The sequence below is a fragment of the Hibiscus syriacus genome, unplaced genomic scaffold (genome assembly GCF_006381635.1).
Source record: "Hibiscus syriacus cultivar Baekdansim isolate YM2019G1 unplaced genomic scaffold, ASM638163v2 tig00110930_pilon, whole genome shotgun sequence".
Classification (NCBI taxonomy): Eukaryota; Viridiplantae; Streptophyta; class Magnoliopsida; order Malvales; family Malvaceae; genus Hibiscus; species Hibiscus syriacus.
In genome coordinates, this window is record NW_024062917.1 from 559030 (window position 1) to 586971 (window position 27942).

Sequence of the window (27942 nt, forward strand, 5' to 3'; positions counted from 1 at the left end):
ATTATTATTTTATGTTTCTCTGTCAATAAGTGGCATGTGTTGCACTTATATTTTTTTGAAAAAATTTATTCTTTTAAAAAATATTTTAAAAAAACCAAACAAACAAATAAACTCAACCTCTCTTCGTGCTTCCCCCAACACCAACCCGCAGTTTGTTGAAGTCCTTGTTTACGCAGAGGTTGCGCAATCTAACCCCTAGACCCTGCATATAGACATTAATGAGGAGATTTTTCAATTCGGTTGGATCTCGAAATTTGAATTTTAGTATTTAGGGATGTAGGATTTTTATTTAGGGATTTGAGTATTAAGATTTAAGGATTTTAGCAGTAACGTTGGGAACGGTAATAAGGGGTTTCAGCCGTTGGAGTTTTGGCATCATCCTTGACGGTGGAGGTTCGATGAAAACGGAGGCAAATGATGGTGATCTGTGTAGGTATAGAGATTGAAATTAGAGTTTTCGAAATTTTGAAATTTTTTAAGATTTTTAAAAACTTTGAAGGTTTTTTTAAATAAAGTATATTTTTAAGTTAATTTTATTTTAAATAAAAATTTTAAATTTTTTAAATGTAATACGTGTTAAATAAAATTTTTAACAGTTATTATGATCGGAATAAAATAATATTTATAATGTTAGATAACTAAATTAATTGGAAAAAAATTATACACCTAAATAAAAAAATATATAGTTTGGATTTTAATTTTATTAAGCCTTTTAATTTTGTGTACCATTTTAAGCAGCAGGCGTTTCAGCTGTGTTTTAATTGGATCAAGGCCCATTTGCGGATCCAGCCGAACCAACTTAGAGGCATTCCACCGTTGATACTCTCGATGGAAAACACTTGGACGGTTAGGATGCGTAGAGCAGGAAGCTTCTGGAGTTATTTTTTATTTAGAATATCTTTGAGTTAAAATCTGAAGGTAGGTGATGATCAATTCCATCTAAACGCCAAAATTACTCTGAAGATTGAACAATTGAAAGCTTAGGATTTTCTGTCTTTTTCGCGAAACAATTAAGTTTCTTATCTCTTCCTTCTTTTAAATTTCTGATTAGTAAATCTCTTTTATTCTTTCATTAAGATTTTATAATGTCGTAATTAGAGTTTGTTTTCTTCGGAATTATGTAATTGTATTGTTTTCTTTTATGGAGTAATTTTATTGGTACATGTTCAGTACTTTTGTTCCTTCTTCTTTGTAATTTTTACGCATGAGTTTGTATCTTTATTTTAGAGAAATACTTTCGTGGCGGAAAAATGAATTGGGATTTAGAAACAGAATTTGACTTAGCTTCCAAATATGGGGGAAAAGTAATAGGAATGTTGATATATTTGGTAATATTAAGGCTCCGTTTAATTGTTACCTCCTTTATTTTTTTTATGAATTGTCTTTAAAGAAAAAACTAATAATTCAAAATCAAGCCTTCATTCGATGAAATTCTTTAAATGCAATTAAAATTATGCATTTTGCTGAAAATTATACATGTCTTAGTTCTTCATTGCATTGGAGACGTAGGATTGTCAAGTTTTTTTTTTTCTTTTCAGTTTGCAATACATGCACACATTTTCTCAATTTTGGTCAATGCTAAATGCAATCTCATGATTATTGAATGTTTCAGTTTTGTTGCAAACGAGGGGTAGAAGTTACAGTTACAGTCCCTCACCACCAAGGGATTATGGTAGGAGCTATCACAGCCCTAGCCCTAGGGGTCGGTGCGGTGGTCGTGGTAGAGATCTTCCCACAAGTCTTCTTGTTCGAAACCTTCGCCACGACTGCAGGTTTGATTTGTCTCCATCTTGATTGGAGCTGGTTCTTTGGTAGCCTTATTTGGTTTTAGTTTCCATGCTAGTGATTATAAGCAAAGCCGTTTTGGGAGACGCCTCAACATTTTGCATTTATGTTATCAGTCATTTTTGTTTCATACCCAGACATAACAAAGGAGCTTTTGTGTGTTTTACTTTTGTGAGAACAAAAAAGTTTGTTCTAAATACAAGTTAAATTTTAGTCTTGTCAAAGTGATTTTCTTGGGGCTGATAAATTTCTTATTGAGCTTCACGTGCAGCGTAGAAGATCTCCGTGGACCTTTCGGGCGATTTGGTTGCCTTAAGGACATCTACCTGCCTCGAGATTATTATACTGGGTAAGTATAATATTTTACTCCTGAAAATGGTAATTCAGTGTGTTCATGCGTTGTTGTCTGGTAATATCACGTCTTCATCCTGTCCCACATAAGGGTTTGGATTTTGGGATTTTTTTATTTTTGTGTCAGTTACATCGGTTTATGGGAATTTGGTTGTTTTTATTGAAAGTTTTGAAGACAACAATGAAGTAATAAGAGTACTTTGTTGAAGACACCTTTGAACTTAAGAGTACTATGTTGAAGATGCTTTCAAGGTATGAGTGCTTTCCAAGATGACCTTTAATTTTACATCAAATTGGAAGGAACTTGGTTTTGAACTCTATATGAAGAATTGCAAGTCTTGAAGAAAACCAATTCAATTAAAATTTGTCTCCACAAGGTTAGTAGTCTCATACTTGAACTGTATGAAACATTGGCTTGCTATCATGATCTTCCATGTTTCTGGAGTCAGGTTCATGTTTGTGATTTTTAAAGTCATCGAGCATGTGTGGCTTGGCTTGAGAACTCTGATGTCTACTTTTTGTACATTGATGCTATTTTATGGGAGATACCTTATTTGTGGTGCAGAGAACCACGTGGTTACGGATTTGTTCAGTATCTTGATCCTGCTGATGCAAAATATCGTATGGATGGTTATGTTCTTCTTGGACGAGAACTTACTGTTGTATTTGCTGAGGAAAACAGGAAGAAACCTTCAGAAATGAGGGAAAGATACCGCAGAAGGTAAGAATGGGTTCTTTTGTAATGCATGCCATAATTGTTTATATTCGAAAATAGCTACTGTTCAGTTGATGTTCTTATTCTGTAATGAATAGAAGGATTTAGGAAGACAATGGTCAATTCAGAAGAAATTTAAATGATTGGGAATTTGAACAATGGTCAAATTTGATGGTTATCATTTCCAATTTCTCACTTTCCAAAGATTCCAATGATGGTTTGATATGGAAAGGCAGTGGGGATGGTGTGTATTATGTTAGCTCTTGTGTCTAGATGTGCTCTTCAGGATCGGAGGAGGTCCATTTCTGGAAAAATATAATTTTGAAAGCTATGCTTCCTCCAAAAGTGGAATCCTTTATGTGGCAAGTAGTTCTTCAGAAGCTGGCATGTAAGATTGAACTGGTTAAAAGAGGGGTTCAAGGTATTGATGATGTTTTATGTCCTCTTTGCAAGTTGGTGGAGGAGTCTTCCTCACACTTATTTTTTTCTTGTTCTGCTGGTGGTCTTTATGGAATAAATTCTTGAAGTTGTGGAGGCTCAATTCTGTTTTTCATAATGCTAAGATTTTTCTCCAATCTTGGGAAGATTTGAAGAACAATTCTACGATATGGTCATTTGTTCCCGGGGTTGTTCTATGGACCATTTGGAAAGTCAGGAATTCGATTGTGTTTGCTGAATTATTTTTCTTAGCAAGGCTTAGGCTTGCTTCCTAGTTTTTAGCCAAGTATCAAGAGATCCCTATCCTTAAAGATTCTCTTATCTCTGTTCATTCTAGGGGATTCTTGTTCCTCCTCCAATAAGGCGGTCGTAACTAAAATCCTTTGGTCTCCTCCTCCTAAGGGCTTCATTAAATTGAATGTTGATGCTGCTTCTAGTTCTGACTGGAAGAGAAGTGGATTAGGTGGAGTTTAAGAGATTATACTGGTTTGATTGTAGGTTCTTTCAAGGAGTCTTCAGGTCCGGGTCCTCCAACCTTGATGGAGCTTAAAACTATTCAAAAGGGATTCTTTCTTTGTCTCTTTTCAAGGAATTGTTAAGGAACGATTGATAATAGAGAGTGATAGCAGAGTGGCATGGACTGGATTAAGAACGTTGAATTAAGTCCAGAAGTGTATGCTTTTATTGTTAAAGACATAGTTGATAGGCTTAAGGTTTTTTAAGGAATTGTTAGATGGGTTGTTAGGACGGCTAACTTAGAGTCTGACGTCTTAGCTAAGGCAGGAATAGGTTGAGTTCAGTGTTGTTGTTTTATGGTTTTCCGTTTCTGTAAGGGGTGTTTTTCGTTGTTGTATTTCTTGCAACTTCTTGTGATGAATAAAATCTTAAAGCATTCTTTTCCTCCTTCCGCTGATTAAGGAGTTCCCTTACGAGCTCCATTAATCAATGAAGGGGTTTTTAACTAGCCCTGCAATTCTTATCAAAAAAAATTTAGGAAGACAAAAGACTTTTATTTTCCAAGGATTTCTGGTTATAAAGTTTTAATTGGACAATGTTAATGTTGATCGTAATTGTTATGCTTGTGCATGATGTTAATGACAGGAGCCGGTCATATAGGCGTTCCCCACTTTGTTATTCTCGATCACCGCGATACAGTCGAAGTTACTCCCGCAGTCCAGACTATCACTCTCCTCCTAGGAAAAGGCGTTACTCGAGGCAAGCTGATCATTATTTTAGTTTAATCATTTATGGTTATGAAGGGTTTGTATTAATGTTACCTTTCGATTTGGTGTAGGTCAATTTCACCCAGAGATAGGAGGTATAGAGGACGATCATACTCAAGGTCACCCTATAGTAGGAGCAGGAGTCCAAGTGTGGACTATTCTAGGTGACTGAGTTGATGGCGTGAGTATTAGTATGTACATGTGTCGGATGATAAATTTAGCCTGTCTTGAGGATTGTATAATGAGAACAAAGTTGATTGTTGAGTTCCTTCGCTGGTTGTGGCTAGTAATAATGTTTGAACCTTCTTGAATGAATTAATTTTAGGGTGATTATATGTTTAGTATTTCAACTATTATTTTTGCTTTGTTTTAGTCACTCGAATATTTTTTTAAAATCACAACTAATGTTTAGTTTAAGGTTATCTGCCGTTAACAACTATATTGGCATGGTATATTGTTACATTTTGTAAATATTTTTTAAAATTTAGACTTCAACAAGTAAATATTTTTTTATAATCACTTAGGTGATGACGTGTGCTAACTTAATATATCCATCCTTTGATCAATGTAGTGTTCTCGTATATGTGGAAAGAGTAATATTTTTTTTTGTTATAACCTAAAACGTTATTGAAATCATAATAAAATAATAAATATGTATAATGGATAATATTTTTTATTATAATTTAAAATGTCACCTTTGATATTAAATTTGAATTAATTTTAAAATTTATGTATATTTTTAAATTGTAACAAAAAATATTATTAAAATATTTACATAGTTTATGTTGGCATGAATAACATTTTAGATCAATATATTAGTAAATTTTTAATTTGATTGATAATTGATCAAATTGTCTATATAATATTTTAACCGTATTTTAGCTACCGCATAGCACAAGCACACTAGTTTTATACTCTTTACAGTTGTTCACAATATGAAAAGGTTATGACTTAATAATACACATGTACAATAGCAAATTATTAAAATTGTTGGACCAGTCTAGATTTATGGACTATGGCCCAAAAAACAGTAAAGCTGGTACAAATGACAGTTTAGGATTAAATGAACTTAAAGTAGGATCATAGTGAAGCCTTGAGCACGTTAGGTTGATATTTGACTTGTAGTCCGAAAACCCACACCACATGCTACTATAAAAAGTTATAGAAAGTATCATTTTCTTCCCTTAAGTCACAATATTTTTTTTGAATAATCTGGAGGTGATTATAAAGTAATATATGTTCATATTCTTTCTTAACTATTAATTTTATAATTATTTGAACAAATCTCTAAGAACAACACTTCATTTAACCACTGAGATAGCTAAATGAGTTCTTGAGTCACAATATCTCATCTCATCTCCTATAGATGTTGCTCACTTACCCTTTAAGTTTTTCTACTAACTTGAGCATTAAACTATAATCCTTCCAAATTATAAAAAAAAATCATTAATAATCACCACAATCCATTTAATCTCATCAACAATTTATAGTATGGAAAAGTTATGATTGGATAATACACATACCCACGAACAAGTTATTATTTATTAAAATTGGACCAGCCTAGATTTATGGACTATGACCCATCGTTTAATCAAGTCTAAGGTCCAAAAATAGTAAAGCTCGTACAAATGAGAGTTTATGATTAAATTAAATGAGTTAGTATTAAGATCACATATGAAGCCTTGGGCATGTTAGGTTGATATTTGACTTGTAGTCCGAAATCTCCCATAGACTACCAAACGATCAAATAGATTTTTAAATTATTATATATATTTTAGATTTTTCAAATTTTTATTGGTAATTTAATTTCATATTCTTAAAATTTTATAAGTTCGTTCATTCTAAAAATTTTAAAATTCGCCCCTAACTTAAAATCATACATTTTTCATTGTCTGCGACACAATTATTCGAATTTGAGTCATTTAAGGATATCAACATTTTCTTTTATCACTGAAACCATTCAAAAAATTCTTGTCACGATTATTATTAGTTACGGATAAATATGAACAAATTTATCAATATAAGTTCATTACATGAGTAAAATAACAGTTAAGCTTTATATATATATAATATATATATATATATATGTATATATATATATATATAATATATAATATATATATATATGAGATTAATTTTTAAGATCGAATCAAAATTTAAAATTAACTAAGATTAAAACATAATTTTAATGTGAATTAAGATCCATTGAAATTTGACATCCAAAATAATTATTTTAAAACTATAGGATTAGTTTGATATCCTTAAATTATTATATTGCCAAATCCAATTTGATAATGTGTAAGAAATTGTTAATACGTGAATCCATCAAATGGTTTCAGTAATTAAAAAAGAGTGTTGTTATTTTTAAAAGTTTTAAATTTGAGCAACTATGTTTGTAAGGTATATATATACTGTTAATATTAAAAAAATCTAAACAAATATTACCGTGTCATCTATATTATTAAAAATAAAAGAAATTGTTAATATGCAGTCCGATTCCACTAATTAAAGATCTCAATTTTAAATACAACAGGTAGAATTTAATACAAAATAGAAGTGACTACTTAATAATTTTTTAATTAACTTTTTATTAAATGTTAAATAGAAGAATAAGAAATTAAAATAGTTATAGCAAATACTTGACGCTTTAATTTTTCCCAAACCTACTCTGTTAACAAATCATTAAAACTCATTTTTATAGTTATATAAATTCAAATTAAATTATATTTTTTAAAATAATATTACTGTTTCTTTTTCCATTATTGTTTTTCTTCCGTATTCCTCTGTCATTTAATTTAAATTATATAAAATATGAATAATTTAAAAGTATTAAATAGTAAAGTTCATGGTTAATACATGCATAACAAGGCTCACATAAAAGGAAGATAGACTAGCATTTCCAATTGATCCACACAAACAAGCCTTGGAAAAGAAGAATATCAGAACAATAGACTTGCGACTGCGTTTCGAATGAGGTCATGATCTTATTCGGTCAATATTTCTTCTATAGATATGACCGGATGTCTCTTAGCTTTCCAACGATTTTTAAATCGCATCAAACCGATATCGGAAACTCAATATACGTTCATTTTAATGAAGGCAGCGCATGCAGAAATTAGTTAAAACATTTTTAGTTTATTATTATTATTAGAATTAGGATAAAATTGAAACATAATTTTATTCATGGTGCTTGAATATTTTTATATTGAATACTCACATTCATAACATCCATGATGCTCGAACCTGAGACTTCAAAAAAATAATAACAATTCTTTGACCATTTGGGTAACTTGATAAGTGCTTAAAAAAAAAAAATACTAAACTAGTTAAAAGAAATAAAAAAATCTTTAAATGGGTATTTCACCACGTATGTACGAGTGTGGAAGCTTAAACCCCAAACTATGGATGGCTACTCAGTAATCGGCTTATCTCCCCACACCCTTTCTAAGCAAACATTTAAAAAGCCAAAGTAAACCAATAATTCAGGCAACGACATATATAATCAAAAGAAGATGAAAAAAATAAATAAATAAAGAAGTGCCACCATGTCGGGAAGCATGAATTTATTTGAAAGAAATGGCTTAAAGAGAGCCTTTGCATGAAAATTTTACATTAAACTATACCTATTTCTCATATCATGCTTCCCTTAAACTCACCTCATTCTGCTTTCTCTTTTATGACATCTCTCAATTTCATGATCCCAGACCCCACTATTTTTAAAATATTTGTTGTTGTTGTTTCTTATATTATAGGGCAGGGTTAGCTTACTAGTGTTAAGTTGTTTAGCCAACCATTTTTATTTTGAAACTAAACAAAATGATTTAATTTGTTGGTTCATACTTCTCTTTCTTCTCAACTTCTCCTTTTTCTTGGAGCTTGATGGGGGCCTTGTTCCTCAATTGTTTCTCCGAGCAAACTTTTCAATAAACGTCACTCCTTGAACCACACCACCACCACTAACTACTGTAATCTCGCGCATTGCCAAGGGGCTTCTTCAGCTGTGAGACAAAGGACGAGAATTGTTAAAGGTGCTGATCGCGGTGCGGCGGTTATGGATGCCGGGATCTTAATCGTGTTGACTAATCCGAATGGGAATACTCAGGCAGATATTGCAGTTAAAAACTTGGTGCCTTACGGAGGATCAACTAGCTTTGGGGAGTTGCAAGATGGCATTGGCATTGTTAAGTTCCTTAGAGGGAAGGATTTTTTTCATTACTGGCACAACTGGATTTCTTGCCAAAGGTATGTTTCTTTTCGTCGGACTCGATCGAGCTCAGTGTTGGATACAAGTATGTGTCTTAGACTTGTTCAAGATTCGAACTACGTACCCAAATTATTATTTCTATTGGTTCAGGCCTAAAATAGACATGTCTATGTCCAATACAAATATGTTAAAAGAATTTCTAAGTTTATATATATCCTATAGGTTTTTCGACTCACCAAGAAAGTATATGATATATAATATTTTCGATATTTTTCTTATATTGATTATATGCAGTTCTTATTGAGAAGATTTTACGAACTGTGCCTGATGTTGGGAAGATATTTGTGTTGGTGAAGGCATAAAGCAAAGAAGCGGCAATTGACAGATTGAAAACTGAAGTATGTTATGTATATTGTTGCCTTTTTTTTCTTGCTTGATTATCGCATGTTTAAAAGATTTTTCCAGCTATTGAATAAAATTTTAGTTTCTTTTTGCTTCTTCTTCTTCTTATTGTGTTTTAGATCATAATTGCTGAGCTTTTCAAGTGTCTACAACAAACATATGGGAATAGTTACCAAAGTTTCATGTTGAGCAAACTTGTCCCTGTGGCAGGAAATGTTTGTGAATCTGTTCTTGTACTGGATGATGACGTTGCTGATTTCTGCAGCTAATACAACTTTTGATGAAAGGTTTTGATCTTTTATTTTTATCCGCTCTTTAAGATTGTGGAACTGTTGAGATCAAGATCATTGAAAAATTTTAATTGAAAATAGCAGTTGTTGAATTGCAGATATGATGTTGCCATGGATGTAAATACAAGCGGAGCATGCCATCTCATTGGTTTTGCCAAGAAGTGCAGGAAACTTAAACTCTTTTTGCAAGTTTCAACTGGCAAGTAACCAAAACCAGTACATAGAAAACTCATGGATGTATAAACATAATGTTTTTATGTGCAGCATATGTTAATGGCCAAAGACAAGGAAGAGTTATGGAAAAGCCATTTGACATGGGAGATTGCATTGCAAGGGAAATTTTGATTTCGGAAACCACACCGAGATTGGTACCCGAGTTAGATATCGAAGAAGAGTTTGTATTGGCTCGAGATACCAAGGAAGGTTGTCATGAAAGTGAAGTGGCTCAGAAAATGAAAGAATTGGGTTTAGAAAGGTGAGAATTCTCATTTCCTTCTTTCCCTTCTGTTTTTTTTTTTAACTAAAGCTCGAGAAAGTGCAGAATGTGTTCTGAACATTTAGAATCTCACTCATAACATAGAAACAGTAGTGTACAAAACATTTCTTATTTGTTCATCTATGATGAATTCAACTTTTCTGTTTCATTTACGCATGGAATCGATGATTAACACTCGATCAGGGCTAGAAAACACGGATGGAAAGACACGTATGTATTCACAAAGGCTATGGGAGAAATGATGATCAATAACATGAGAGGAGAAATACCGGTGGTGATAATTCGACCGAGTGTCATCGAGAGCACCTGCAGAGAACCATTTCCTGGATGGATGGAAGGAAATAGGTATCTCTTGTTTTAAGTTCATATATATAATGCAAAGGTTTCAAAGAAAAGATGAGACTAGCCTTTTGTTTCTATCTTAGGATGATGGATCCAATAGTATTATGCAATGTGAAAGGGCAGCAAACAGGTTTCCTTGTTGATCCCAATTCTGATCCTATTGTGTTTGATGAATTAAAACAACGGCAAAACGTTGCAGGTTCCAGCCGATATGGTTGTGAATGCAACCTTGGCAGCTATTGCAAGGCATGGAATGACCCCAAAACCAGATATTAACATCTACCACATTGCATCATCAGTTGTAAATCCACTGGTTTTCCAAGATCTACCCAGAATGCTCCATGAGCACTTCAACTCGTGGCCTTTTCACGACTAGAAGGGCATCCCAATACATGTCCCATCAATGAAGCTGTTCAGTTCCATGGAAGATTTCTCTGCCCACCTCTGGAAAGACGCCATGGACAGAACCAGATTGGAAACAGTGGCGTCTTGGAGCGGGAAGCTGTCGTAGAAGCTCGAAGCGGTATGCAGGAAGTCAGTGGAGCAGGCAAAGTACTTGGCCAACATATACGAGCCGTACACATTCTATGGAGGAAGGTAAGAAAACAGTTTGCATTAAATCTCAGTCCAGCCATGGATTGCACATTTGCATATAACCTTGAAATCATGGTCAAATGACAGAAGAAAAAAACAACAATTGTTAGGTTTGACAACAGCAACACCATGAGACTACTGGAGAAGATGTCTGAAGAAGAGAAGATGAGCTTTGGATTTGATGTGGAAAGCATAGAATGGAAAGATTATATAAAGAGTGTGCATATTCCTGGGTTGTGGAGGCATGTTATGAAGGGCAAGAGGGATGTGCTCTTCATCTATTAGATAGATTTTACCATAATTATGTATGAAATAAATGGAATTTTATACATTTTCTTTATGTTATAGAAAAGCAAGCAAGGCAGAGAAGTATACCCTTCTTATTTGTGATGTAATTTAACTCTCTCGAGGGTTTTATCAAGTAAAGTCCATGTTTATCCTTCAAAAAAAATTCATTGTTTTTTGCATTTAAAGCAGTCAGTATTACGGATGGAACCAGAATTGAATCACGAGGGGGCAAATTACTTAACTTTAAAATAGGGTACTAAATATAATTAAACTATAAAAATTAAGAGATGAAGGGTTTAATTTCACTAAATTTAAAATTCAAAAGTTTTAAAAAGTAATTAAACCATTTAAATTTGGGGTAAAAGCTTAATTCCATCAACTTCAAACTGGCAATGTCCTAAAAAACAATTATACTAAAATTTTTTGGCAGGGTGGGACTTAATTATAATGGTCTCAAAACTACTAATGACCTAAAATGTAATTAGACCATCAAAGTTGGAAGGGGCAATTGCTCCCACCTATAATGTAGGTCCATCCCTGATCACTACTTCAATGATTTTATCCTTACCAACCAAATGATACATGCATCAAGACTCATGAACCAGATAAATTAACCTTCTTACTTGGCTCAATCACAATAGTAGAGTTACAGCTACTCAAAGCTCAATTAAATACAATCGTACAAGGTTTCTTAAATAAGGATTTTTTTAATCTTATAAAAAAAATCAACTTGACTAATCGATATTTTGCAACGATCGTATTAAAATATGGTTTTAAAGATGATGAAGAAACGAACATATAAAAAAAATGCTCATTTTAAAAATATATGCCAAAATAAAGATTACATAAACCAAGCCTCCCTAATTGTCATATACTTTAGATGTTAAACGTCTTCTTCCTTGTTGATTAACATGTCAATGTCCCATGTTATTAAAAAAAACCATGTCTATGTCTCGAAACTGAACCTAGTAGTTCTTTTTTTCTAAAAAAAAAAAAAATTGAAATTTAACTTTCATTTATCTGAAATTTTATTACAACAAATTAAAGGTAAAAAGTTGATAATCTACTTTAGTATCCCTGGAATTTTATAATTTTATACCTTTGAATTTCTAATATAATTTTCTAAAATTAGCACTCCCAGTTTAGTGTCCGTTCTTAATTGACCTAAACTAAACCTTAATAATAGATTAGACACTGTATATTATCTAATAATCACCATACATCTTCTTTTAACTCTCTTCCAATTTTTTCTCTTATTATTTTCTTAAATTTAACTATTTTCTTTTTTCCTTCATTCTTATTCTTCTTCGCTATTTTTTTAAAGTCATGTGGCAAACTACTAGCTTTTAAGTGCATATGAAATTTATTTGACCAGAATTTGAACGGCGTGACATAATTTAAGTGGACTAAAATCTCAAAATCGATAACTAACATAATAATAATAAGAATCACTAGATCTACCATCCCATAAAAATCAGAGTTTAAAAATTAATTAGACTCGATCAATCAAGTTCGAGGTGTCACGGTAAAAGACCAAAGTTGAGACTTTGTTGAAAATGAAATTAAACTATATTCTATCATTCAAGATATCAAAAATATAATTTGATTCTAAATAAATAAAGAATTTGTTTCTGCATGATAAGATCAATATCTTTAGTCACTTGATTGAGTAAGACTAAAAATGTATGATCATTTTCAAATAAGTTAATTTATAATATCATATTTGTTTGTTTATTATAATATTCTTAAGATATCAAGAAAACACGAGATTAACTATACAAATGTAACTATTCTATGACTTATGTCTATTTTAAAATATTATGACATAATACATTAAATTATTTAGAAGATAATAAAATGAAAAGAAAATAAGGTGGACAACACGTGACTTCATACATCAATAAAAAAAATAATCACGGTCAACAAAAAACATATCATGTCATTACACTAATTGTGATTTAGTTATAAAGTGATCAAAATATTAACAATGACAAGTTATATGATAAAATTATTTTTTAAATTTAGTAACTAAAATAGAAATAAAACTAAAGTTGAGTGATAAAATTTGTAGTTCAACCTTAAAAAATTAAAAATAATAGTTTTCAACCACATGAGAACTTAAGTCCAATGAAGTTCAACACAGGGCATATGGATAGGTTGGTTCATTAAATGTGAACCTAAAAAGTAAACGGAGCAGCAGCAAGTTGATTCACAGCAAAACCGAGAGCCCCCAACGTGTGGTTCTAAGCAATTTAGAATGTTCTTACTTCCAATCCCGTGTGTCTTTGCTGACCCTTAAGAGTTGTTGACTGCCAGCCAAAGTCCAACAAAGCCATGGACTAAAAGATCTGGGGTTTTTTTTAAACCAAAATATGATTAATAGTTCATAGATTTATTGTTTTCTGTACGGAAAATCCAAAACAACGAAGCCAATTTCCTCAAACTTTCCTCCCAAACTCCTTTGATCTATTTGAAACTGTTCAGTTGTGGTAGTTTTCTTTTATTTCGTTTGGTTCTTCTTCTGATCCCCCGTTTGCAGGAGGGAAAAGAAGTGAAAACACAAAGAAAAGGAGAGGTTGAATGGAGAGTGTAGTGTGGCAAGGATTGGTGTTATCTGCAATTTTTCATGGATTGTAATAGCTTGTTATTTCAATGTAACTAAAAAGTTTAGATCTTTGCTGCAACCTTGGGTCTCTCGCCATGTTGTTAGAGGAACTTCTACCATCCTCAAGATCCAGGTTTTGACCAAAATAAACAATACCCAGATTGCTGTTTTACTTTTGGTTCGATCATTTGTGTTCTTGTTTGATGGGTTTTGTTTTTGTTTTTTCAGAAACATCAGCATAAATTCTTGGATGCTCTCTTTTCTGGGTTGTCCTGTGTGGTTTCTGTGCCCTTTTACACTGCGTTTCTTCCGTTGCTTTTCTGGGTATGTTTTCTATTTTGCTTTCACTTTTGGATAATTTTGATTTGTATTTTTCTCATTGGCTATTTCCTTTTATGATGTTTCCAGAGTGGGCATGGGAAATTGGCCAGGCAAATGACACTGTTAATGGCTTTCTGTGATTATCTAGGAAACTGCATAAAGGTTTTTTTTACATGGTTTATCATTTCTTTTATGATAATGTGTTGAATGAAGTAAATTTTACTATTGATTTGCATTTTGCTTGATGGTCTGTGTTTATAGGATGTGGTATCAGCTCCTAGACCAAATTGTCCGCCTGTTAGAAGAATAACAGCCACAAAAGATGAAGAAGACAATGCTTTGGAATACGGGTTGCCTTCTTCTCATACTCTCAACACAATATGCTTATCTGGGTATGAAGGTTTCCTATTTACATAAACCTTTTGATTCGGAAGCTGTGCGAGCATTTGTGGTTCACATTTTATCAATAAGCTGTTGTCTAAATGACTTTGAGAAAATGGTTGTGTAGACACTATTAAATCGTGTAGGAAGTATTTTGAGGGTATCTACAGAGGTTTGATTGTGTTGCTTATTGTCCTTCAATATTTTTCAAAACACCTAGAAAGTCATATCCTCAATAATTTTGAACAGAATACGTATTTTCATTGAAACTTCATAGTTCTCATGTGTTTGTAGGATGGGAAAACAAGGGGAAACTAAAATAAGAGCTATGGAGGTCTGATAGATTGTCAGTCCTTCACAACAAATTAATCACTCTACTACGTTTACTTGTCAACTTATAAGCTGGTATTTTCCAGATTCCTTGTACACTACGTTCTATCCTACACACAGAGTGAAGATGCTTGTGTGAAACTTGGTGCGGTCACCCTTGCTTGCTTGCTTGTAGGCCTCATTGGTTTCGGTAAGTTAATTTTCTTCAGAAGTTCTTGGTGTTGCTCTTGGTTTTCCTTATTGCAATATTCAGCCGAACTTTGTTTCATTGGTAGGAAGGATCTACCTTGGCATGCACAGCTTAATTGATATCATTGGCGGTCTCGTCATAGGGTTTGTGATTCTTGTGATGTGGTTAACAGTTCATGAATATGTGGATGCCTTTATTGTCTCTGGACAAAATGGTAAGTAAATCTACATTCAGCTCACTTGTGTTTTCATAAGCCGAAAGAATCTGTCTGAGCAGGCTGAATTGTCACCAATCCAATGAGGTGATTAAGGATCTAAACCAGGAATTTGACATTTCTGTATAAAGAGGACATTCTACCTTGTAGTTCCTGTAAAAATGGGAACTTTTAGGGATAGCTAGTCTACTATTTCCCTGGCCTTGGTTCCGTTGATTAAAATGACCAGCGACCTTTTTAACTTACTAAATATGATTGTAATCTTAAAGCTTGAAACAAAATTATGCTCATGGTTCTAGTTGAATATTTGAATGTTGAAACATAATACATTTTTTGTATATTGTTTATGCCTACTTTTCCTGTTGTAGTTACATCGTTTTGGGCTGCCCTGGGCTTCCTCTTGCTTTTCACATATCCCACTCCTGAGTTTCCAACTCCAAGTTTCGAGTATCATACTGCCTTCAACGGTGTTGCATTTGGAATTGTAAGTAATTGATGTCTTAGCTACTTTCTGTTATGACTGGATTTATTGTAGGAATGCATTTTTGATGAATTATTGCCTTTAAAGTTAATTAAAAATCTTGAATCCAAAAAAGTTAAAGATCATAAGCACATAGAAACAATAAATTGGTATTCGTGAGAACTGAGATTCGTTTCTTTCATTTAATAAGAGGGAATTGTCTGATTTGTCTCTGGGGCAAACACCATATCATCCTGTTTTGATAAGATAGCTGACGCTGCTTGTGCCTTGAAAATTTTGAAGTTGGCCTATTCTGTTTTGGTGTCACATCATTTGCTTTTGTGAACTTCATGCTTGACAAACAACTATGGTTACATAGCACACCAAAGAGAAATGCCCTTTCTTTCCCTCCAAAAAGCCTATGGTTAGATAGCAAATCAACTCCTGAAGACATTAGGGAGCGACGGTTGCTGTGGCAAGATATTTTCTGTAGCTGGTTGGATCATTTAGAAGATGCATCAAGAGTAATTATAAGCTGGGGTTCTGCATTTTGACAAAAATTATTGGCATGAATAAATGGATATTGATACATGCCAAAACAAAAAAGATGAAGCAAATTCAAGTAGAAGAAATGTTGTGGTTGGTGGTTTCAAACATGCCGACATGGTGTTTTGTACCATTATAACAGTAAACGTCCTCATCTCAGGAATTTACTGAGAGTACGATTCTGTGTCTTGACATTGGCATATAGAATATGGTTATGGTTTGTGATTTTAGTAATGTGCTCATCATCCAAGTGATGTTGGGTTTTGTTCTATTGCATTGGCAGTTCAGCTCCCTACCCTACAGATGAAGCAGATCAACTGCTCTTCTAATATCATAAAGAAGTCACTTTGCTTTAAGCCCTGCATTTATAGGAACCCAAAATTATACATAGACATGCATGTTACTTTCTAAGTGAGCATCATTCATTGTTAGAAACAAGTAGGGTACAATATTTGCATTTGCATCATAAAAATCAAACGAGCATCTAACAGAGATACAAGGTTTTGAATTTACATTCATCGATGTAACTTTAAGTGTTAATTTTGAGCAGGTGGCTGGGATTCAGCAGACATACCACCAGTTCCACCACGAAGCCATTCCACGGATATTTACCTCTCAACTCACGATTCCTGCTTTTTTGGGAAGAATGCTCGTTGGGATACCAACAATCCTGATGGTCAAGTTCTGCAGCAAGGCTCTCGCAAAATGGATTCTGCCAGTAGTATCGAACACATTGGGTATCCCTATAAAATCAACCGGCTATATCCCAATGCTTAATGGTTCAGCTACAGAGAAGAAATCCAGTGAGATTAAGCAGTCAAGTTATATCCACAAGATGTTATTTTTCTCTAACCAGGATTTATTCGATGTAGACACCGGTATCCGGTTCCTTCAGTATGCAGGCCTTGCGTGGTCGGTGGTAGATCTCGTCCCATCCCTCTTCTCTCACCTGAGGTTGTAACCTGTTTTAGTGGCTGCCTGCAGCTAATTTGTAAATTCATTTTTATGTTTGGTACTGAATTTGTCCATTTTCTTTTTGTTAATGAAATGGTCCCCATAGCAGCTTTGTACGCCCCTCTGCTTTAAAAGATATTAGCATCTTCCTCCCATTTGGAAGTATCTGTTAACGTTCGCCTTCAACCTGACTAACTTGGAAGAAAAGGGATACCTTGCACTCTAGTAGGAAACTAGATTTTAAATCAATTTTAAATATTATTTATACATAAATTGAAGTTTAATTATATAAATAATTTATATTAAGTTTCAAATTTCTTTAAAAAATTGACTATTAATTAAAAATAATATGATAAATAAAAGTAAGAGGAGGATTCCATTTACATTTAAGTTTTTTTTAATAGTGAAATTTTAATAATTTGATCTTTGAACTTTATTTTTAATTATTTGATCTTCGAACTTTGTGTTTTAATTATACAAACCGTCTATATAAACAGTGTCTCAAGACCTTCGGAAGACTCAGTAAGAGCATCTTCGTATCTTCGGAAGGACCTCAAACGCCTAACGTCCTTTGGAAATCAACAATCTTTCAACATGATCTCTAATAGACCCATGTGATCTATCAAAATTAAATCTATTGCCGGTCGATCATATTCACTGTGTCAATCTATTAGTAGCCACAATGATCATATGTTTGATATCATCACTAAGAGGCACCATAAACTTATCGATCAAGGCTCAGAAAAGAGAACATACTATTACCTTCCTTCTAGCCAATTCCTCTTCTATTTTTTCATGGAGATAGAAGACTTAGACACCAACCAACGGTCGTCTAATCACCAATTACGATTCTTCATTTAAATCAAAAGGGATGAACTACTTATAATCATCGTGAACCATTTATTCCGTCAACACTAAGACAATTTTAATTACCAATATGAAATCTATAATAGCAGGAGCCACTGAAATTCACAAGGTCACGAACCCATAATTTGACAGACAGTTGACTCCAACTAAAACTGCAGCTAATTTAGGAAGGGAAGGACCACGCCTTGTCGTTGTCCAATGTCCACACCAACTTATTATTAGACATGAAAAGGTATAAAAAAACAATGTTGATAAATGTTGTCAGCAAAGGGAAATCATTAATAAGGAAGAAATCCCCCTCTCCTACTTCTCACACACGTTACATCTTTCTTTTGGCTCTGAATTTAAGAACATTGACCTTTCGATTATTAATTTGTAAGTTTCATTCTAATTATAATATATAAAAATATATGAATATAAATATTTAATGAGTGATCTGAGAACCCTATTAAAACATTATAATGATTTATGTAAATGTAATACATTGAGAATAAAATGGTAGTATTTGATATAATACTATTACATTCATATGTGAGATATTAGTCGACTTTAAGATTTATTTTTTTTAAAGAAAAAGAAAAAAACAAGGATGCGGATCAGCTGATGTTCATTCACTCGATAATAGATATCATATATGTTGTACAAACAAAAAAGAAAAAGTATTATCACCAAGTACAACATTAGCTGGACAAAAAAAACTAGTTTGTCTTGTTTGAAACATCCTCGTTTCCCATCTTTATAAGCACTTGGGGTGTTGAAAACTGAAACCAAGGTCAGGCGTACATGGGAAAGTTCAGGCATCTACTCCTTTTATTTTTTATTTTTATGGTTTTTAACCTATACATATAGCTAAACTATGAAATATGAACATGCAGTTCAATTTCTTGTATTGATTGGAACCTGCTGCAAAATTTATTTTCCTTGTTTAATATATGCATTTACCCTGAAAATCTTGAGAAAGATGTGGTTGCTTTGGTTATGGTAAGGCTCCAGCACACTTTCCCCCATCTGCCATCATTTCTTTTTTTTAATAAATCTATTTTTGATGTGTGTGTTGAAGAGACGAAACCCTGACGATTTCCTTGTGTTTGATGGTAAAGAAATGTTGTTTGAGCTTGTCTTGAATATTGAAATGTTGGAAATTGAATCCACATGGTTGATTTGTTTACATATTAATCAATATAAATCGATACAAGTTGCTCCTCTTCCTCACTACATATTTCCTTTGTCTTAAAGCTGCTGCTTGAACTTGTGAGAGCAACTGTATCTAAATTCTCCAACACCAAAGCAAAATAATTGTCTGCACTCTAATACCATGTTAAACTATTTTTTACTAATTGTCCCAAAAAGCTTAAAACTGACTGTTGAAATATGGACAACTGCAAGCGATTATGGAATGGGTTTGACTTGGACAAAGCTTATGGCAGGCTTTCCTTGGCAAATACTCTACATGTTTCAGCAATAGATTCGTAGGAGACAAGGAAAGTGAAGAATACAACCTCTCTTCACTGCTACTACTAGGTTTACATTAGGTGTGTTTACAATCAATTAACTATATCGTTTAACTTACACAGTTTAATTAACCATTACAATATGTACTAATTTTGCTAACCATAATTTTACCGTTAAAAAATACAACTGCTAATGATTAAGATTAATCGTTATTGACGATTCAATTACAGGTTTACCTGTAACTATTACAAATTTCCTTTTCATATGCTTACTACTTTTGAACATAGTGAAACTATCAATCTAGTTAAATTGGGGTTCGAACCCTATTCAAGCTCGCTAATGCAAGTCAGTCCTCCGATGAAAAACTTAAGCCAAGTCTCAGCTCAAAAGCTGGATTGATTGTTTGTTCAAAACTGATGACTAATGGACCATTCAGAATACTTAATTGCATAAGAGGGGAAAGAAATTAAAATGTTGTTTCTTGGAGGCAAAATGAAACATGACACTTTAAGATGAGAGGAAGGAAGGCATGCCTTTAATTAAAAACAAAAATGAAACAAAGGACAATTCGCTAAAATTATACTGAGCCGGTGGACATTTCTATAGCCAAAAACAAAAACAAAAATGGAAAAGGAAAAATCATTTTTCTATGAAACAAAGGTTTGACATATTACAAGGCATATAGACCAAAGTAAGGACCCCTCCATCAGAGATTACCATAAAACACAGGGACCATGATCTACCGTTCTTACAAATACCTTTTATCTGTATCCATCGGCTTCTCGGGGGACCTAAACAACAGGTAAACGCTTGTTATTTTATTCATACAATCTTTCCTGATAGAGAGGTACTGCACGTGTATGCAACTATGCATAAATGGAAACTCGTGTATTTTTATCTTATCACTGAAAAATTGGGTGTATATGTTGTGTAAATTAAAATCGAGGGTGCATCACGGCATACCTTAAAGTGTTAGCATCTAGGCCTTGGCTGGAACCGGAATTCAGCTAATAGTGCTATATGATCAGATGACCACTCTGGAGAAGGAAGCGCTGTGTCTTTCCTCAAGCTATCCTCATCCAAGAGTTCCAATAAGGACTCCACTGCTAAAGAGTCCGCTGAAAGCACAAGACAACATGCAACTGCATTAGCCTATACATCAAACATCTAAGTAGACAAGAATTTCAGAGATGAGGCTTCAAGTTATAATTTGTATATTCACTATCCTATTATTCAAGTGTTTTAAAGGAATTACCCACCTGTGTAAAATATGTAATCCAGGGTGCCGATAAAATCTCTTGTGCAATTTGTGAATAAAGGTTCATTAGTTGTCATGTCCATTTTTCTTCTTTGATGTTCCAAACCAAGACCAACACCTCTCGCAAAGGGTGAGTATGCACTAACCTGTTCAAAGAAACAAACTTCGTCAAACACAACCCTCGAATAATGTATAATCCTAGCCTCTTTCACCACTGAAGATTGTTTCCTTTATTTTCTTAAAAAACCTACCAAATCATTGTTATCGGTGATGATAAGGCACAAAAAGAAAAAAAAGAACATAAGCTTTCTATTGAAGCGGTAAAGAGAGTTTACCAGTGGTAACTGATGAGTCAACTTGCTGTGAGGACGCAAAATTGCAAGAGGGTCTACCAATAATTCTGGATGCAGTGGATCTACCTTTCCCATAGCAAGAAGTGAATGGGGAGCGCTGTACAAAAATATATTTAACTTGGAAAAAGTCTAATACAACAAAATGGATCTCAAACACTGATTAATCTAACATTGGGTAAAGGATAATAGTGTTACCTCCCAGGAACTGAATTAAAATCACCACACACCAACATTGGAATGTCTGCACTAGCAGCTATTTTCTCCAATCCCTTTAAGAGAGTGTGCACCTAAAACATTAAAAAGAAAACAGAAAATGAGTGACTATTTTGAAATATCGACACATGTATGTATAAATAGATATACAGATTAAAGAAAAAACTAAAACCTGCCAGATTTTGACATCCTTCAACTCTGGTGGAACATTTACATGCGTGTTTGCCTGCATTCCAAAACCAGGAATAGAAGGAAACAGTTACATAAAATGAACGAGTTGCAAACAATATAATAAATATGTAAACTGTATTTAGATAAGTCAACATTCATGAATGTAAAGAATGGCCCAACTTCGATAAGAAATGAGTATGGCAAACATTTCCATGTCACATTTGAAAAAATAAAAATTGAAAATAAGTAAATAAAGAGACTAAGAGAACCAAAACGCATAACAAATACAATACAATAGAGAGAGAGAGCACATAATAACAAAACTAATATAATCCAATTGACATTTGGTTAGTCATAATATAACATGCAAAAGTTTCATGGGATTTTGTTACTTCTAATCTATGTTAGTCAAACAGAGGGCGAGTGTCAAACACAGGTATGTTAGTCAAATAGGATTTTAGTCCTTTATTTTGTGCAGCTAGAAAGTTTTATTGTGAAAATAAGCACATTCTAACAATTAGAAACTAAGTTGCTCCGAATCTTCATTCTTTTTAAAGTGCCGCACGTGGGCACTTAAACAAAAATGAAGATTTGGAGCAACATAGTTTGTAATTGCTAGAATATGCTTATTTTCACAATAAAACTTTCTAGCTGCACAAAATAAAGGACTAAAATCCTATTTGACTAACATATAGGTACACTCCTAAGTCCTTAACCATTTAGAGTACATTACACCACTTTTCTGCAGCAAAACCAGCCTCACACCTGCAGCCTACAGAGTGATTCACACCTGTACTAGGATCTAGAGCCTACATACATACCAACTGTAGGACTATATAGCAACAAATTATGCACTTCCATTTCTATGAAACCATCTATATACTCCTCTTACAACAAGACCAACAAGTTGTACTAAACTTGCCTTTCTAAAGGTTTAGTTAGAGATAGCATAAGACAAAACCCAGGTAACATAGCCCATTAGTTGAATTCAGGCCTGCAAGGCTAAACATACTCATAAACTACCCTTTTACAAAACAGATGCGGCATGATTAAATCCTGTTCAACTTGCCAACAGCCCAATAAAAAACCTTGTCAAAAATCTTATCAATCACCACTAGTCATGTAATGTCATGTTTTGACCATAAATAAATCATGGAACTAAAATCATGTAAATTAGAGAACACGTAATAGAGAAGCCCAGCAAGTAGCATAGAAGAATAAAATCAACAATTTTTACCACGCAGAGAAGCTGTCGTTTCCCAGGATTGTCAGCTCCTTGATTGCTAAACTTTGCTTCCAAAACCACAATTAAAGCAACATTATCCTGCAGACAGAAAAATTTACATGATATTATTATAGAATTATGTACTGTGAGAGAATGAATACAGATCCAAATTAGTTATAATCAATTTATTACCTTAACCAAACGATTTAAAGCAGCTTTTTTCTGAGAACTTTGAACTGCAACCTCAGTTAAGGATTGAGCTGCCTTATTAAATTCAACCTGCAAAAGACATTATTTACTTTAGCATAGGAAAAATATGTATAAATCCGTATACAACATTAGAAATACTTCCAAACCTCATATTTTTTGACATGGGAAAATCTCTCTCTACGGAAAAAAGTAGCACAGCCATCAATTGTATGGATATTTCCACCATAAACCTGCAGTATAACATATATTATTCATAAGTGTAATAACACTAAACCATCAAGATGAGAAAATTGGAAACTCTTAAGCTACCTCATTCGTCTTTCTCTTGTACAAAGCTTGATACCCATGCTTGTCCATCTCGGGGGCAAAAAATTCCTCAAAATGATCATTTTGCACCTGAAAAGAAGATAACAGATGGTAATTAGCCACACAATGTTCATCTAGATGACCAAAGGCAGAAGTTGTTTTCTTGCTAATGATGAGTTGAATGCACCTAAAGAAATTCTGGCCTACAAAATTATTTCTCTTACTATTGTCTCTTCTTTGTGTTGGGAAAACTCCTTACTTTCTTAACAAAGATGGAGCAAGAGTGAAATAATTTCCTTATTAGCATCACTCATCTCCACTTTCACTCTTAGATTAACAAGTTGAGGGAAATAAACTCTTTTAAGTATACACATATAAGGATGCTTTGTATCTAAAAGGAAAAAAAGGGATACAACTGAACATAAACCCTCATCTAAATTAAAATTGAAAAATGTTCAGAAGCTCTATATCTACACCCAAAATATAATAGCTAACATTAAACATAGAAGCAATTTTTTCATGCAATAAACTTCAAAGCTGTTTTTCAGTTCAAAACAGTTCTAAATAGTTCCTATCACCATTCATCAGATATTAACTGAAAGTATTACCTCTTGAAGACAGACGATGTCTGCACGATAACCAACAATTTCCCGCAACAAATTCTGCCTGCGATATGGCCAAGAAAGAGCCCACGAAGGACAATAACTGTATAACTCACTGCTGGCAAACGAGTCAGACAAAATGTTGTACGATAGAACTGTAAAAGTTCCAGAGGATGACATACGGCCATCTGAATCAAGCTGACCCATCATATCAACTCCACTTACTGGGATCAAGCGCCGAGGAACAGGGGAAGGAGCAGGAATAACACGAGATGTCAAAATAGTATTGGGATGTCCAACAGGTTGTTTCGTTTCTGCATCAACAACGACACACTCAAACTTGAGAACATGGCCAATATCATCTACTGAAGGTGTATATGTTTTAGAGCGTCCAACTTCAAACCAGGTTTCACCACCACTCCTCTGTGTAACTGCAGCGGGATACAGAGGTGTAGAACCATTGGTCAAGCTAGCACTTGATGCTGAACCGGATAAGCTAGAATTAATAACTCCAGACCCTGTGCTATTGAAACGGCCAAATATCTCTTCCTCCTCATTTCCATTTTCATTTACAGCACTTGCAGCATGGTCATGCAGAACACGATGATGCTGCCACGCATCTGAGAAGCACTTAGGAGAGCAATGGTAACTTTTAGCAACAGGTATTTTAGCCTTAACACAATCTAGGCACTGCAATGTGGCTTGCTCAGTCGGATGTACACTGCAGACAGCAACTTTTCTATCACTTTGTATGCGATACCTGCGAAACAGACCAAAAAAGGAATTTTGTATTAGACAGGTAATATAAATGGAAAATTGAAACAGACAACCTTTTATATAAGTTTCCAATTAATTCCCAGAAGCAGACAACTGAAAAGATCTTAAACCACAAAAAAATATGCACAAGATATATAGTCAACATAATTTCTTTTCCAAAATAAGAATCCAGCAATTACAGTAAGAATGCATAATATCCTCCTCAAAATTGTTCAGTGAAACTACAAGGTACCCAAAGTATGTGTCTCTCATTAACATAGTGGTTAAAGATTTTTGTCTTGAAGCGAACAAAATCTAAATACCCTCCAAGGAATAAACAATTAATTCAACTTTATATTTCTACTTGCTATATGTAAAGTCCTAGGATCTTTTGTGATGAAACATATGGAAACCACTGCAACATCCTATTACCTTCCAAGGCACCAGAGCATCTCTGATAATTTTCAGAATGTAACTAGACTTACTTTCAAACAGAAAAGGCTGAAATAGGCAATAAAATATTAAATGCCTCATTACCACCCTTTTAGCAGTTAAATGGGTGATTACTATGCATCCACTCTGGTAGCTGGATGATTCCTTCTTTGTATAACCAACATTTTATATGCCGTACTTTTTACAGAAACATTTTATATGTAGTACTTCTCAATCTAAGTTGAAACATTCTAGCAAACCTTACAGAGACAAAAATGCCAGGGTGGTCACAGTAATAATAACACCCATAACAATTACCATTAGCCACAGAACATTCTAGCTTGAAGAGCATATTTATCATGGCATATTTTGCAACTATGAAGTGTCATTCCAATTCAAGCAGAGACAGCAGATAACAACAGAGAAGCTTTAAAAAAGGTTTCTTTAATTTTTATTCAAATTCATTCTGGTAACAAATAATACAAAATGCTATTGAGGGATTTAAGAAAACTTACCACTTGTACCTCAAGAAGTGACCATCAAGAGGGGCTGACTCAGGTACGTCATCGGTAGTAACGGTTTTGTCAGGTCGGCGTAAGAGCAAGTAAGGCGTGAGCTCGCAGCCAACAATTGGTATATCAGAAGGGAGGTGTACCCGTAGCACGCTCAGGCTCAGCATGCTTCAACTTCCGCGGCTTCCTTTGTCACAGTTCGCAACGATCACTGCTTTTTAAGCCTATCAAAACCAACCCCACACTAACAATATCAGCAGAACAAGAAATGACCTCGAAAATATGAGCAGTTCTATTGGGGCGGAGTCCAGGCGGATCCGCCATTTACATGAACCAAGAACCCGCCAGCCTTGACCCAAAATCACCTTTCTTTTCTTTCAAATCAAACAAACCTAATTTAATATAAAGAATAAAATGCGAAGTTAACAGCTGATCTTGAAACAAGTTTTAGGGTTCGGAAAAGAATTTATCCAAGTAATGGGTGAAGGAGGAAACGAGAGATGGAATGGTAATTAGGGTTTTACAGAGGAAATGAAAAGGGAAAATATTAGATTTATATTGAACGAGAGAAAACTATAATAAAAAATAATAATTGAACGACATAAAAGAAAATAGTAGCAATAAGTTAACAGGAAATAATAAATATATAAATAGAATATTCGGAAGTGGAAGGTGTCGCGGCGGAGCGATGGCGGTGCAGCTCAAGACTAGCGGCTTTGTTTGGATTTTCCCCTCATTTATTGGGAGCTTAGCTCTTTATATTAATGATCAAAGGCAAGAGGACAAGCAGTTTTTTTTTAATTTTTATCTTGGACAAACTATGCAAATAGTCCCCTTTTTTTAGTCTTACCGACTTTGATCACTAATTTAAAAATTAAGGATAAATGGTCCCTAACATTATCGGTCCATCTGTTTAAGTCCCTCTGTCGATAACCCTTAACGAATATGTGACATAGTTGAGGGACTAAAATCGAATGCTAATTAAAGGCTGAGAGACTAAAATCAAACGGATCAGTAATGTTAGGAATTAAAATTGGACGGATTGATAACGTTAGGGATCATGTACCGTTAATTTTTAAATTGGTGACCAAAGTCGGTCAAACGAAAAACAAAGGGGACTATTCACATAGTTTACTCTTTTATCTTTAATATTTTCGTTTTGGCTAAACTACGCTCCTAGCCACTATAAACTTTAGTATGTTCTTGTTTTGCTTATCCAAATTTGAGGTAAACGAAGAAATTGAGTAAACTAGAATGTTTGGACCATTTATAAAAGAGAAAATAACCTCAGTGACAAAAAATCCCAGATAATATACGATTTTGACCAACTTTTTTTGGATTTGCGAAAATGACCAACAAAATCGCAATGCGATATCTAATTCGCATTGCGATCTCCACTATCGCAAATTCTTGCGAAAATGATGTATGAAATAATAATATTTTATTTTATTTTTTATATGAATTAGAATTGTATAATTTTCTTTTAAATTTTTATTTTTAAAATTTTTATTTTAAAAAATTATTTTTTATTAGTCTAAGGTGAGTATAAGATAAGATACTCGGATCGATTGATTCATATTATTCAAAATAATTTAAATATAAAATGATAATAGGAAATTATACTAAAACATATTATTAAAAAATGAAAAGGCAAATTTTATTACATAAACAATAGAAATGAAGAAACAATGTTGTTGTTTGACCAAGTGCAGGGCCAAGAACATTGACAAGTGGAACGGCTGATAGAAGTCTGATCGCAAGTGCCGGAGCTACCTTGGAAAGTTTGGGCACATTGGCTGCTACAAGTCTAGCATCGCAAGAGCCATTTCCAGGTATTTGCTCATGGCATACTTCTTGTCCTTGGACTTCATGCATCGTCAAACCAACTGCAACATTTTACAAACATATTAACTATTTTATAAAATTCCGGTCGCAACAGTGGCAAATTCAAAAATAATTCTTAGGATGGGCAGATGTATATTAACAACATAAAATCTGTGTATGGTAGATAAAATTAAAATTTTAAGGTGGAAACATCAATAAAATAAGTTATTATCAAAGAATATTCGAATTTCAGGATAGCCACGTGCCTCACAAATCTATCACTAGGTCATTATATTTTTACAATAAAATTTGAGTCCTGAAAATATAAATAAAAATACCTAAGAAAATGAGGAGTATGAGAAAGAAACTTTGGTGGAGAGCTTGAACATTTTGGAGAAGTCTGAATGCAAGTGAAGTTATTTGAGAATGGTATAATGACAATGAAGGGTGGTGTTTTATAGGGTAGAATTGGTCTACATTTGTCATTGATGTAAACAACTTAATTCTTTTAGCATCTTGGTGGGAAATTTCAGGGTTGTTCGGAGAAAGTTAATGTGATGTCAGGATCAGTTGTTGCTGGCTATTTCACTAGAATAAGAATTTGCTAACCATGAAAAGTTTAGGTATTTGAA

At 33.7% G+C, this 27942-nt stretch overlaps 3 protein-coding genes and 1 pseudogene across 5 annotated transcripts; 3 read left to right on the forward strand and 1 right to left on the reverse strand.

Moving 5' to 3' along the window:
- Nucleotides 1-1596: 1596 nt before the first annotated feature.
- Nucleotides 1597-4780, forward strand: LOC120146666 (serine/arginine-rich SC35-like splicing factor SCL33; the record flags this gene model as incomplete). Its single annotated transcript, XM_039160171.1, has 5 exons — nt 1597-1772; nt 2057-2134; nt 2702-2857; nt 4391-4504; nt 4584-4780. Coding segments are annotated over 5 exons (621 nt in total), but the record flags the coding sequence as incomplete, so codon positions are not given.
- On the reverse strand, nt 2401-26035 carry LOC120146553 (carbon catabolite repressor protein 4 homolog 1-like). Of its 3 annotated transcripts, none has more exons than XM_039160080.1 (12): nt 25490-26034; nt 23793-24546; nt 23188-23274; nt 23025-23108; nt 22861-22947; nt 22681-22767; nt 21445-21498; nt 21255-21346; nt 21042-21156; nt 20708-20852; nt 20412-20566; nt 2401-2411 (listed from the first exon to the last, which is right to left on the reverse strand). In XM_039160080.1, exons 1-11 carry the CDS (start codon nt 25651-25653, stop codon nt 20421-20423), a joined length of 1815 nt encoding a protein of 604 aa, XP_039016011.1. In that variant the 5' UTR covers nt 25654-26034; the 3' UTR covers nt 2401-2411; nt 20412-20420. The 3 variants fall into 3 exon arrangements, with proteins under 3 accessions (XP_039016011.1, XP_039016010.1, XP_039016012.1); XM_039160079.1 differs by lacking the exon at nt 2401-2411 and adding an exon at nt 20004-20239 and having other exon boundaries at nt 25490-26035; XM_039160081.1 differs by lacking the exon at nt 2401-2411 and having other exon boundaries at nt 20299-20566; nt 25499-26031.
- LOC120146554 lies at nt 8504-11266 on the forward strand (annotated as a pseudogene).
- Nucleotides 13694-17156, forward strand: LOC120146555 (lipid phosphate phosphatase delta-like). The gene is given in 9 exon segments (XM_039160082.1): nt 13694-13748; nt 13751-13866; nt 13962-14057; nt 14142-14216; nt 14316-14446; nt 14852-14955; nt 15041-15169; nt 15538-15653; nt 16726-17156. Coding segments are annotated over 9 exon segments (1218 nt in total). The 5' UTR covers nt 13694-13708; the 3' UTR covers nt 17137-17156.
- Nucleotides 26036-27942: the final 1907 nt, after the last annotated feature.

Bases quoted from the DNA above. Each gene is read 5' to 3' on its own strand.
- LOC120146553 (XM_039160080.1), bottom strand. From the start codon at position 25,653: ATGCTGAGCCTGAGCGTGCTACGGGTACACCTCCCTTCTGATATACCA. The intron at 23,275-23,792 runs GTAATACTTTCA...TCTTCTTTTCAG, and splicing joins ACATCGTCTGTCTTCAAGAG to GTGCAAAATGATCATTTTGA. The intron at 22,948-23,024 runs GTTTGGAAGTAT...TGTCTTTTGCAG, and splicing joins CCCATGTCAAAAAATATGAG to GTTGAATTTAATAAGGCAGC.